This window comes from Mus pahari, chromosome 15 (assembly GCF_900095145.1).
Source record: "Mus pahari chromosome 15, PAHARI_EIJ_v1.1, whole genome shotgun sequence".
In the NCBI taxonomy this organism is placed as follows: Eukaryota; Metazoa; Chordata; class Mammalia; order Rodentia; family Muridae; genus Mus; species Mus pahari.
Genome location: NC_034604.1, coordinates 30,997,308 through 31,010,057, shown reverse-complemented (window position 1 = coordinate 31,010,057; position 12,750 = coordinate 30,997,308). Strand labels below are relative to the sequence as shown.

At 54.7% G+C, this 12,750-nt stretch overlaps 1 protein-coding gene across 5 annotated transcripts in view; it reads right to left on the bottom strand.

Annotated features, from left to right (window-relative positions):
- Window positions 1-1,288: 1,288 nt before the first annotated feature.
- The window catches only part of Cxxc5 (CXXC finger protein 5), a 32,437-nt gene continuing 20,975 nt past the window's right edge, over window positions 1,289-12,750 (bottom strand). For 3 of the 5 annotated variants that reach the window (XM_021214559.2, XM_021214561.2, XM_029546898.1), the window contains exons 2-3: window positions 3,495-4,557; window positions 1,289-2,320 (exon numbers count right to left, since the gene is read on the bottom strand). In XM_021214559.2, the coding sequence (XP_021070218.1) occupies window positions 2,276-2,320; window positions 3,495-4,400 (951 nt within the window). In that variant the 5' untranslated portion in view covers window positions 4,401-4,557 and the 3' untranslated portion in view covers window positions 1,289-2,275. Of the gene's footprint in view, window positions 2,321-3,494; window positions 4,558-10,627; window positions 10,684-12,750 lie in introns of those variants that run through there. The other 2 variants (XM_029546897.1, XM_021214558.2) reach the window with 2 other exon arrangements.

The following is a 12,750-nucleotide window of genomic DNA, read 5'->3' as shown; positions in this document are numbered from 1 at the left end:
CAACAAGAGGCAGGAACTCAAAAGTGAGGGGCTCTGGACCATGGCTTTCTGCACTGTGGGGTAGGTTACGGCCAGCCGAGTCACAACATCCCCTTCCCATTAAGGCTGGCACCAGAGCCACCCACCCCACCCCTGGAGATGTGCCAGAGGGCTGGCCTAGGCCATCTGCAGTCTGTGTGCTGCCAGCAAAGGCCTCTAGCCCAGTGCCCCCTGCTGGCCAGGCTCCCTGCTCCCTCCTAAGCCCTCCCTTCTGAGGTTCTGGAGGTGCTGGTTTGCCTTGTGCTGCGGTGAGGGTGCCCCCAGCTGTAACAGCCCCCCACACTCTCTGCTGGACAACCCCCTTTTGCAGAGCCGCCTGGAGAGATCACAGGCAGCCACATGAAAGGGAATTTTCCCAGGCAGGGATGGAGTTGAAAGCTTGAAAGCTACCCCCCCCCCCGCCCCTGCCTACCCCTGCTGTGCCAGGCCAGGCTGCTGAGCCCTTGGTGCTCCAACGGAGCCTGTGACACTGGCAAAGGGTTGGGGTCAGGATCCCTCCCTCCCTGCTCCCCCTCCCTCTTCCAGGAACAATAGCAGACAGCCCATCTCCCCCACCTAACCACCCACTCAGCTCCAGAAGCCCCACCTTGTTTTGTTCTGAAAGCCTTCACCCACCTGAAACCTTGTCCAGGAAGTCCTTCTGCAAATCTAGCTTCCATCTCTGCCAGGCTCAGAGCAGATGAGGGGAAGGGAAGAGTCCACCTCCAGTGGTTGGCAAGGCCTTATCCTTCAGGTTGGCCTTTAGGATGTGTGAATAGCAGCATCCAGATCACACACCTTTCTGTTACAGTCACCCTGGCCTAGACCGTGGGGTTTTGTAAGGATTTCCCCAGATGGTGGCTGGCTTCTGAGGTTCTAGACCGCCCCTTACCAACCAACCTTCTGGAGGTCAGAGCAGCAGTGCACTTCTTAAAACCAGGCTGGAATGGAAGGGATCCAAGACCAGGCATTACAGAGGGCACAGCTGCAGTCCAGAAACCCAAGGGAAAACAGTGGGAGAAGGCTGCCCTGCAAAAGGACCCAAGTAGCTCAGGCCCACCCCAATAAATAGCACAGTCTGCCTGGCAATGGTCAGGTGAAAGAGCTAGGGGGCTGGGACGCACCAACCCTTCCATACACACACAGTTCTGTGCTGTTTCCAGGATCTCACCCTACCTCCTGGGTCCAAAGGCTTCTCCTTCCCAAGAGAGTCCAGCTATCCCCAGCCCCAGCCCCAGCCCTCTGAAACCCAAGAGCAAGAAGCCAGTAGTGTTATCATGACACAAACATGCATTCAGTTTTATTCACAAAACAGCCTGGTCTCCTAAAACAATACAAACAGCATGTTCCTCAGCAGGGAGCTGGCCACGGGCAGGGGGCCCCCTGGGCACCCACCCCTACCAGCAGGGGACCACGCAGAGAAGCCCTTTCTTCTGCTGCTGCGAGCAAGGCTGAGAAAAGAGGGCTTATTTTCTCTAGGGGAAGCAGCCAGGATCAGAAATACTGAGATCTGGGCTCCCCAGATCTCAGCGATCAACAAATGAATAGAATTTTCATCTCTCCAAAATCCGTCACTGTTGGGGTAGGGGGATCCCAATCAGGGGACGATGGGTGTTACATGGTCGGGCCTGGGTCAGGAACTCCCAGTCCCAGTGGACTCTGGCCCCTCTGCACACGTGGATGGATACAGAGGGGCTTCTACACGGTGCCACCACCAATTCCTTTATAAATGTGAGTGGATTCTCCAGGCAATCTATGCACTATTTCATGGTTGGAAAGAATCAAAGGAAGTTTAAAATGAGAGTGGAGTTAAAACTGTGCTAAATTACAGTAGTGCTTATTAGTAACTAGATTGCAAAAGGTTACAGAAAATTTACATTCTCTACACAAAAACAGCATCTCCCGCACAGACAACATTGACATTGACACAGGAAGGAGACTGATTGTCCATTCTTTGCCCAGGAAGTCTCGGTACTTTATAGATTCGTCTTTTCCTCTTGCTGTTGTTGATGTTCTTCTGAAAAAGCAGTTACATTTTTTTTCTTTTCTTTTTCTTTTTATACTAGGGACGTGGAGATGTTAAAACGACAACAAAAAATATATATATATAAAAACAGGAATGAAATCTGTGAGAGAATATTTTTGGTTCTAAAGACGGGTGCATCCGTTTGTCTTCGCCCGAATCCCTTGCCGGAGACCACGCGGGCAGTGACATTGCACGGAGAGGGCAGCTTTGGGTTCCCGGCCGTCACTGAAATCACTGAAACCACCGGAAGGCGGCTCCCGACGGAAGCATCACCTTCTGGCGGGGCGGGAGACAAAAACAAGGAGAGAGTTCAGTCAGGGTCCGGGTGGGCCTGGTGCAAGATGCTCCCCGTGGCCGGCTCAATGATGGAGGGACGGGCATGGAGAGCGCACGGGCAGTTACCCCGAAGAGTTCCGGTCATCTCGGCCAGGCCAGGTTGGCCAAAGGAGGAGCCGTGACCCGCTGGGCTACCCAAAGGCCCAGAGCACCCAGGCGCCTCCTGAGCCACTCAGATGCCCAAAGGCACCTAGCACCAGGTGGCCATCGTATACCTGGGGCCACAGCTGCATTCTGGCAAGTGAGTGTGAGCACTGCTGTGTGCATGTGGTGGGGAAGCAGCCAAGTCTATGATGATGAGGCCTACAGGGCAGGAGTACACATGGGTGTCCACCCTGGAGTGGGTGCCTTGGTGTGCTGGTAGGTAAGCAAGACACATGAGAGAGGCAGGCTGCGGTAAGAAAGGTGGCCAAAAGGCCACGACTAGGATGCCTTTCCGACCGTTAAGGAGTCAAGCCACCTTGGAAGAGGAGTGGAGACGAGTGGGCAGGGATGGGAAACCACGAAGCTGCTTCTGAACTGGACAGAGAGCCAGGCTCTGCTACACGGGTAGACAGATCCCTGCAGCTATGGCAAGCTCAGTTATGAATGAGCCGCCTCTTCCCACCTGCAGGCAGGGCAGGCAGCACTGGGACTACTCTATCTTGGGGAGCAGTGGGTGGAGGTCGGGGTGGGGGTCGGGTCGGGTTGGGAGTTTAACAACACAGGACTCTTCTCAAGGCCACAGGGTCCATAGACAAAACCCCTCAGATGGGGCTAGGGACAGAACCAGTCTTAGGTGACAGACTAGATGCTTTAGGACATGTCTACGAGATAGAAACTTGGTACCTACGTGGAAATATCTTGACACAGGCCCTAGGAGGGGCATCAGAGTCCCAGGGCCTCACTGGGAACGCCAGGCCCCTACCTGCAAACCATGGCTTGCTGGCATCTCAGGATGTGGCTCTGACTTTTAGGGCAGTGAACAGGTATCTTGCAGCCAGACCTCCGGGCCCTAGGAGCTGGGTATCCCCCACACTTGCAGACAGGAAAGGTGGGCTCCAGGACTCAGGGGTAGGTATGGACTGCCAGACAGATGGGAGAGCCCACACACCTCCCTCTACGGTGCTGTTACCTCCAGAGCAGCGGAAGGCTTCTTTTTGAGTTCTTCACACTTTCTGAATTTGCAAATCTGATGGCCAGTCTTTCGGTTCCTACAACTGCTGCACTGCTCACAGTTGATGCGCCGCCGGCAGGGCGCACACATGCCGCAGCGTTTCCGCTTCTTCTTGCCTGAGCTGATGGCAGAAGCCAGCTCTCCCTGCATGGGGTACTCGGCCAGGCCGGCCATGTGCAGCGCACTCTCAGCCAGGAACACACCAGCTGGGGTCATGATGAAGAGGCCCGGATTGATGGGGAAAGCGCCCAGATAGGGGAAGTCGGACTGGCCATTGAGGGCTTCGGCGCCGGCCACAGCCTCCATGTCAGGCAGGCCGGCACCGGCCTCGCTCATCAGTGGCAGGTGTTCCTGCACCACGCGCTTTAGCATCTCTGTGGACTGTGCGAACTGCTGCAGCGTCAGCTGTCCCTCGGCTGCCAGCTCTGTGGCCCGCTCCGCCTTGCTCAGCAGACTGGCCACAGCACCACTTTTGTGCTTTGAGGTAGGGTTGCTTTTGTCCACTGCCATGGCCGCAGCCAGGTCATGACCATTGGCCAACAGGGAGGCTGCGGCTGCGGCTGCCTTGTCAGCAGACTCCGCCCCCATCATGCTTCCGGCGCCACCACTACTACCAAAGGAGGAGTAGTGGGAGAGTGGGCGGGAGCGCCGCAGGCTCTTGTTGAGGGGTTCACTGATGATACCACTCTTGTTCCGCCGCTCAGGGGGCGGGGCATCGTCTGCCACAGAGGTCGGCGCTGCTGCAGCAGCGGCCACCGCGGTACTTTTGTCTGTTCCTCCGGCCTTTTGGCCACTGCCACTGTTGGTGTTACTGCTGCTGCTACTGCCACCGGCGTCCTGGGAGCCACCGCCGAGGCTCGACATGGTGGGGCCGAGGCCCAGACCCCCGCTGCTGGGAGCCTGCAAACTGTTTGGGGGCTCAGAGTTGAGCGCGTAGCACGGCTGACCACAATAGAGATGCCGGGGGAGCCTCAGTCAGGGTAGGCACATGGTCAGGTGTCCACGTGGAAACGTCTTTAGTCTGTTGGGAAAGGTGGGGACAAGGTCAGTAAACCCTCCTCCTTCAGCATCATCACCCATATTGCCATGGTAACAACCAGAAGTCTGATGAGGCATTAAGTGCCAACCCTATCTTGGTGAAGAATTTATTTGTACTATCTCACTTAAGACCCAGAAGAACCTCAGGAACCAAGCAGTACATGGTAATCCAGAGAGAACCATGTTTATTCCGAGAGTTACTAGCTCAAAGACACACGGCTACTGAGGCACGGGGAGGTTTGGGTCTAGGTCAGGTCGTCCCAGCCCAAATCTGCCCTGTGTAGATCTAGAAGACTTAACTAATGAGGGCGAGCGGCTGCTGTCCTCGGTGGGGTAGGAGATCTAGAGAACCTAACTAACGCTGTTTAACGACCTCTAGTCTGACCCATCTACGGAGTGGAGTAAAGATTTGGACAACACCCGAACTGCAGCCCCTGGATGCTTGTTTGGAGGGTGTGGGTAGCGCACACCTTTAATCCCAGCACTTGGCACTCGGGAGGCAGAGGCAGGCGGATTTCTGAGTTCAAGGCCAGCCTGGTCTACAAAGTGAGTTCCAGGACAGCCAGGGCTATAGAGAGGAACCCTGTCTCGGGAAAAAAAAAAAAAAAAGACCCTCTTCACAAGTTGGGCGTGGTAGCACACGCAAGAAACTGTCCAAGGAAGAAAGAAAAAACCCAAGAAAGAAATACCGAAAAACCAAAAAACGAAAAACAAAAAAAAAAAAAAAAAAAAAGAGAGTGTGGGTAAAGGAATCAGGCTGCTTCGTTTAATACAAAGTCTGATGGAGTGATGGAGTAGAGCACCCTCATTTTATGGAACATCTACCCTCTGAGAAAGAAAGCAGGGGCTCTCTGCCTGAAGTGCTTCTCCTGCAAGATTGGGAACCATGCACGCACTCCACACACGCTTCCCTTGCACAGCCATCATCTCGGACTCTGCTCTGGCTTCAGACGGAAGGGGATGCAGGCCTGATAGGGGGTGCGGAGCAGAGGTCACAGTGCCGATCCAGAGTGGAGGGGGGGGAGGGAGAGCTTGTCTTCTGGCCACATCTATAGTTCTGAGGCCTAGGGTCTCTCCCAAGATGGGGCTTCTGAACGCAGACATTAAGCAGGGCATGTGAATGGCCAGCCCCCTTCTCACGGGTCCAGATGGAGTGGGGTAGCAATTTCCTATCAGCCTTCTCCACAGGCCTGCTTCAGTCTAGCATCCCCAAGGAGAGGAGGGTGCAGCACAAGGCCCAACCCCTGAGCAGCTGGTGGCTCAAGGGGCAGCTGAACATCTGGCGGACCCCGCCCTGCCCTAGGCTTGAGTGTTAGGAACACATCAGATCTTTGTCCCTGGACAACCCCATCACACCCACCAGGCGGCCTGGATACTCAGCCTGTACCAAAGGTCATGGAGTCCAACTCTCTGCATTTACAAAGGGGTAAACCCGTCACCCATAAGACCCTCTGCTCCAGGAAAGTGGTTAGTGTAGCCAACTGACGTGTTGGGGAGGGTGGGTAGGTGGGGCCTCACTCTGTGCGCGGTTCTCCCCTCTCCAGGGATCTGCACCCAGGGCACCTAGATCAGGAAGAACCAAGCATGCTGGGAACCACTGGGATGTCCCAGGAGGGCATGGCTGGGGGGGTCAGAGGTCAGGGCCATAACAGGACGGGGACCATTCTGTCTGTATCTCACCTTCAACAGGCCAGGCTAGACCACCTTTCCAGGCCAGTGCCCCTGAGTGTGCTCAGAGGGTCAGGAAACACCAAGCACCCTTCTGGCTCCTGCTTTTTGAGCTCAACTTCCTTGCCCAGGGCCACAACCCAGCAGCCCCAACTACAGAGACAGGGAAGAAGGAAGAGGTCTACGGGCTGAAGCGACAGGAGCAAAAGCCCATGTGTCCCCCGCCTCTAAGGCCTGCTGGCTGGTGGCAGAAATCGATAGCCGCATTAACGCCGCTCTTGCTTGCTCGAGCTCACTCCCCCCCCCACCCCCCAGCTCCAGGAGCTGGCTCTGCGTGCAGGGCCGGCAGGTCAATTAGAAGTCAGCTCCCTTCAACACAGCAAGCAGCGTGGTTCAGGGCTGTGCTTTCTTGGTCTGGCTGAGCTCCTGCTTTTGTCTCCATCCCACTCTGTCTAGGTCGAGAACAGGCCTTGGGTTCTCTGGTCCCCTCCTAGAATCTGTCTCATCTCTCACTTCGGTTCTCCCAGGGACTGCGTGGTCTCAGTCCCAGAGTCCTAAAGCACACTGAGCTTGGGACAGAGAACGTGATATGTCACTGAACAGGTGCTGCAGGAAGAAATGCTGTGGTTTGCTAGCCTTGGAAGGTAAGGGAGGATACACAAGGGGACTGGCCACAGGGGTAATGGTCCTCAAACCCAGACAGCAAATATGCAAGACCAATCTTCATGGCCTAGGCCTAGCTCCCAATCTTCTTCTAAGCCTGCCTTTGCGGCTGCGTCATCCCCTTCAGACCTAGGGAAAGGACGGTGCCTTCCCTGGTCCCTAACAACTACAGGTCCCATCAAACCTGTTCACGGAAGGAGAGAACAACGAGGTGACATTTTCCTAGGCCCCCAGCCTTCTATGGCAGGGCACACAGCCACCCTTCCAAGGCCAAGAAGGGCCTGGCAATACCCAGGCAGCAGGGGAAGAGCTGGGCTGCGTTGAAGCGGAGCGGGAATGAGCGGGAGGGAAAGCTGGCGGGCAGGCAGGCGGCAGCGGCGGGCGCATCCATCATCAGCCCTGCCAGGAACGCATCCAGCCCCCAAAAAGAAATACTGCGCCTGAGGAGGGACAACAAAGGGCTCCGTTTCATCAGCAATGCGGAGCCAGCGCCCCGCCGCCCCGCCAGCCGCGGTCAGCCCACAAAGGACCCCTTTGTCCACGCAGGAGCCTGGCGGCCTGAAGCTGGGACCAGGGGCTGACGGGTGGGGACAGGGCCTAGGGATGAAGGAACTAGTCCCCAAGAGCTGGGGTGGGGTGGGGGTGGGGGGTGAAGGAGAGACAGGTGTTAAGGACAGAGAATGTTGACACAGAACCTAGGAAAGGGTCAGAGACAACAGGACCTGGTAGGAGGAAGCAGCCTCGCGGTCAGAGGTCAGAGGGGACGTAGGGGACCAGGAATGGGAATGACAGAGCCCAAAGAAAGAAGCTGGAGATGTCCACAGAGGGAGGAGCTGAAAGTAAGAATCGCGTCTAGTCTATCGTAAGCTTGGGGAGAACAGACGGAGGGAAGGATGGGGACGCAGAGCTCTTGCCCCAGACCCTAGCCTCAGAAGCCTACTGTGTTTGGGTCCCTGGCTGTTGGGAAGAAGGAAAGTCATGTGACCACGTGATAGCAGTGTGGGGGGGGCGCCCTACTTCAGCCTCTACTCCCTGAAAGCAGAATCTGCTCCCTTCAAACCAGCACCTCAACTAACAGTTAACTAAGAACCCTTTCGCAGGGGCTCGAATTTGTTGAGCACCTATTCTGCTGTTGTATTCGTATGTGTCACGTGTTCAGATAGTGGTACCCCGAGAGACAGGAAGCGTTAACCAGCTTCAGAGATAAAGAAACAAAGGTTCACAAAAGTTCAAGCTGTCAGCCTAACATCAACCGCGGTAGAACTTGAACCCAGAGCTAAGGGCTGGTCACCTGCTCTATGGCTGCCTTTGTTCTACTTGGGCAACTGACAGAACAGCCCAAGGCAAAGTGACCCAGTTATCCTACTGCCCTGCCACCCAATTGTTACCATGCCTGTCACTTCTTCCTGGTCAGGGGTCAGCTGTCACAGGCCCCCAGGGGAGTGCCCCACCTGGAGGCTTAGAGATACACATGCAGGAGGAACTCAGAATGCTAGGCCAGTGACGTCATAATGCCAGCTGGCAATGAGGTCACCGGAGGTGGTGGCGATGGCCTCACCCTCGGCCCCAAGAGAGTGACTGCATAGGGGGGTGGAGCTTATGTCCTGGGAGGGGCTGGTGCTCTGTCCCTAGGAGGGCTACAGCTAGATCTAAATGTTTAGAGGTCCTCCCTTTCCTACCAATGCTCTCCCTGTGTTACTGTGGAGGGGCAAGGGGGACGCCCACACTGACCCTTCCCGCAGGAGTGCGTGACAGCTGGGCTGGTGGAGTCACCAGTGAGGCTAGAGGCCTTCTTGGAGGAAGAGGGTGGCACAGGATAGGGAGATATGACCAGGACACAGCTGAAAGAGGGTGCCAGGTACAGATGACCTCTGCAGGGTCACAGCCACAGTCTTCAGGGCAAGGATAGGACATATATAGGACCGTTCAATGCTTTTACTTAGGTGTGTGTGTTTGGGAGCGGGGAAGGCAACCACCCTAAATGCTGGGATTATGGGTGGTAGTTACCATTCCTGGCCCTAGTTCCATAAGTTTTTTTTTTTTTCTATTTTTTTTTTAAATTAATTAATTTGTTATGTATGTGAATACACTGTCACTTTCTTCAGACACACCAGAAGAGGGAATCAGATCACATTACAGATGGTTGTGAGCCACCGTGTAGTTGCTGGGAATTGAACTCAGAGGACTTGTGGGAGAGCAGTCAGTGGTCTTAACCACTGAGCCATCTCTCCAGCTATTTTTTCCCCCCTGAGACAGAGTTTCTCTGTATAGCCCTTGCTGTCCTCGAACTCAGAAATCCGCCTGCCTCTGCCTCCCGAGTGCTGGGATTAAAGGCGTGCGCCACCACTGCCTGGCTATTTTTGATTTTTGTTTTTGTTTTTGTTTGACAGGGTTTCCTTGTGTAGCTCTGCCTGTCCTGAAACTTGCTTTGTAGCCCAGGCTGGCCTCGAACTCACAGAGAACCACCTGCCCCTGCCTCCCGAGTGCTGAGACTGAAGGCACCACCACCACACTTGGCCTAGTTCAATGATTTTTAAGTGCATTTTTAGAATTATGTCCAAGGACAGGTTTGCCCAGGGCATTACGCCTGCACTGGCTTTAATATGTCTATCCTGCCTGTGAAAGGTAGGTTTCCTGAAGTAACTCCAACTGCCAAGCAGAACGCAGCATGGCCTGAGTGGGCTAGCTCTACAGAGGACCCTGACTAGGAGCTTCTTGTATCTACTTATCTGGGGTATGGGGAGAGCAGGGCTGATGAGTACTATAAGGAGGTCGGACAGACAGACAGACAGACAGCTGGCAGACAGCCCAGACCACAGGCTCCAGCGACTGAACTGAGCTGACCCACTGATGCTGAGGAAAGAGTTCTGTCTCGGATTCCCATAATTTAGCTTGGGAAGTCTCTAGGGTTGGGGAGCCCCGTTGGGCCCAAGAGATACACATGGGGTGCTGATCTTGGAGGCAGGAAGACATGTAGCCTGACAGGCCAGTATGGGGGGATAGACTAGTGCAGCCATAGCAACCCCAAGCACTTAGCAATTGGTCGGGGTGAGACATGCCCTTGACACCACTGGGGGTAACTAACAGAGATGGGTAAGGGTGGAGTAGTGCACCTCTGTAATCCCACCACTTGGGACACAGAAACAGATGAGTTTGGGGCAAGCCTGGCCTACAGAGTTTTTCAGGGCAGCCACAGCTACACAGTGAGGCTGCGACTCCCCACTGCAAACAAACTAAAAACAAAACCCTGGGTCTGCTGCAGCCGCGCCTGTCAGCTCACACCTCTGACTTAAACCTGCTTCAGACGCAAAGCTCTGGACCCAAATCATCTACCTCCGAGGACCTTCCTGGACTGGCACGGACTCCACTGCTAGAGGTGTGCTTTCAACTGGACAGTGAGATGCGGAGCCTGCCACTCCGTTAAAGACTTACTCTACTGGCATCTCCCCTGAGCTAGGGTCTTTCCACAAAGGCAGTACATGCCCAGGAATGTCCTTCCTCGTTGTGACTTCAGCATGTGACCTTTGAGCTCTTTTCTGACATGTTATATGGGACCCTATGGATTCCAGCTATCAGACAGGCTTTCCGCTGTATGCGTCAGCCCATATACTCCTTATAGACACCCCGAGTATGTCCTGTATTGTCTTACTGAGAGTAGGCAAAATGGTCTGTGGTTGGGATGGACAGACTGCTTCCCGGAGTGATGCTAAGCAGACACCCACCTGAGATGATAGCTCGAATCCCTGCTTAGCCTCTGTCCTGATGGGTTTCATCACACATAGGTAGCGAAAGCTACTTGAGTCAAGGAGCCAGAGTGGGTACACTGTGTCAAAAAAAAAAAAAAAAAAAAAAGCTAGCTAGGCACTGGAATCTTATGGTCTGTGTCGTGGCTCTGTTCCCTCACCATGAACTTTGAACTAGCCCTCTCCCTGCATAGAGCGTAGGTTTCCCATTTGTAAAATAGGAAATGCCCAAAGACTGTTTTATCATATGAGTGCCTACCTAAGATACACTGTGTGCATCTTTGGTGACCAAGGAGATCAGAACACAGCATCACCTAGAACCGGAATTACAGGAAGTTGTAAGCTGCCATGTATGTACTGAGAACCAAACCTGGGTCCACCACAAAAAACAGCTAGTACTCTTTTTTTTTTTTTTCCTCGAGACAGGGTTTCTCTGTATAGCCCTGGCTGTCCTGGCACTCACTTTGTAGACCAGGCTTGGCCTGGAACTCAGAAATCCGCCTGCCTCTGCTTCCCGAGTGCTGGGATCAAAGGCGTGCGCCACCACGCCCGGCTGCTAGTACTCTTCTTAATCACTGAGCCATCCCTCTAGCCCTGCAGACGGCTTCTTGACCCTCGCTCCAAACTGTAGGACTCCTGCTCCCGGGCAAGAAGACAGATCAAAAAAAAAAAAAAAAAAAAGTTTGGGAAAGCGACTCCTCATCTAGCTACCCAGAGTGGTAGAGACCTAGCGGCCTGACGGGAGGCCGGAGCTAGTCACAGGGTTTGCAGGAAAGGAAACCTCTAAGCAAGCCACAGATGGAATTTGGCTTACTGAGGGGCAGGGGGACATATGGTGTCCTCTAGCTCTGGTTGCCTAAGGGGGACGTGACAGCAAGCCAGGCACTGTGCTGAACATTTTCTTGTACTTTGTTTTTGTTGTAGCTGTTTTGAAACAGGGTCTCTCCTGGAACTCAAACTATCTGCCTGCCTCTGCTTCCCAAGGGCTGGGATAAAGGTGTGCGCCACCACACCCAGGCCTTGTCGCTTATTACTGGACTGTCTCTATACCCTGTTAACTAAAAGATGTGAAACTATCTGCCTAAGGTCACCAGGTCAGTAGGTGACAGGGCCACAGTTTGAACCCAGATGCCTGGGCCTGGCTTTCTAACCCTGGCTTAGGAAGAGAAGGCTCCTCCCAAGGATCTTTCTGGTGGCCTTCAGGCCCTAGGCACATCCTATCAAGCACTGCTGCTAAAGAGTCTGCGACTGTACCCCAAGCCTAGGGGAAGGGGCTATGGCCGGGCCTGGGCCAGCAAGAGCTCCGGGCATTCCGGCAGCCTCCGCAGGAAGCAGAAGGGGACAGAAACCGGCTCTTGCTGCCTCCCCCAGAATCCTGTGGGCAGCCCAGCCAGGCTGCACAGAGGCCTTCTTTGTGCCTGCCCCAACCCGCCACCCGGCTGGCCCAGGGTTTTGAGTTTCCTGGGGGTGGGGGGGTGGGGGTGTCCAGCCACCACTAAGCCTCTAGCTTCTCTCCCTCCCGGTAACAACCACAGCAGTCCACAGCTGGAGGAGGAAGTGAATGGATGGCTGTGGCTGCCCCGGAGACCCTAGGGGATCTGCAACAGGCCCACATCCCAATCCCCCATATTTACATACCCTAACCAGAAACTGTGGCACCTAAGCTGTCATGACCCACCTGGAACCACCCCCAGCCGACTCCACCAGGATGCTCTTGGGCCAGGTGGGTGGGGCAGCGCAACTGCCAAGCCACCCTTCCCCACACTCTGGACACAGGGCGCACCAAGCTGATGTCTCTTCCCAGCATTTCAGGGGATAAAGGCCCCTTTAGGGGTGTAACTAAGAAACTCGGGGTACCTGGGAAGAAGGGAGTAGGAAGCAGAACCATCTAGCTACCAGCGGAAGTATGTCAGATATTCAGGCTTGGAGCCTGCGTCTACTGGGCATGGCCAGGTGCAGATGAAGTCCAAGGCGCTAACCTTTATGGACGAGAGCGCCATTATGGTTCTGCACCAACACAGGTGGAGGCATTTGGAACATAAGCGCCCAGTGTGCGCTTAGGTGGAGGGGTGTGCTTCCCATACCTTGGGCCGTACACAGCC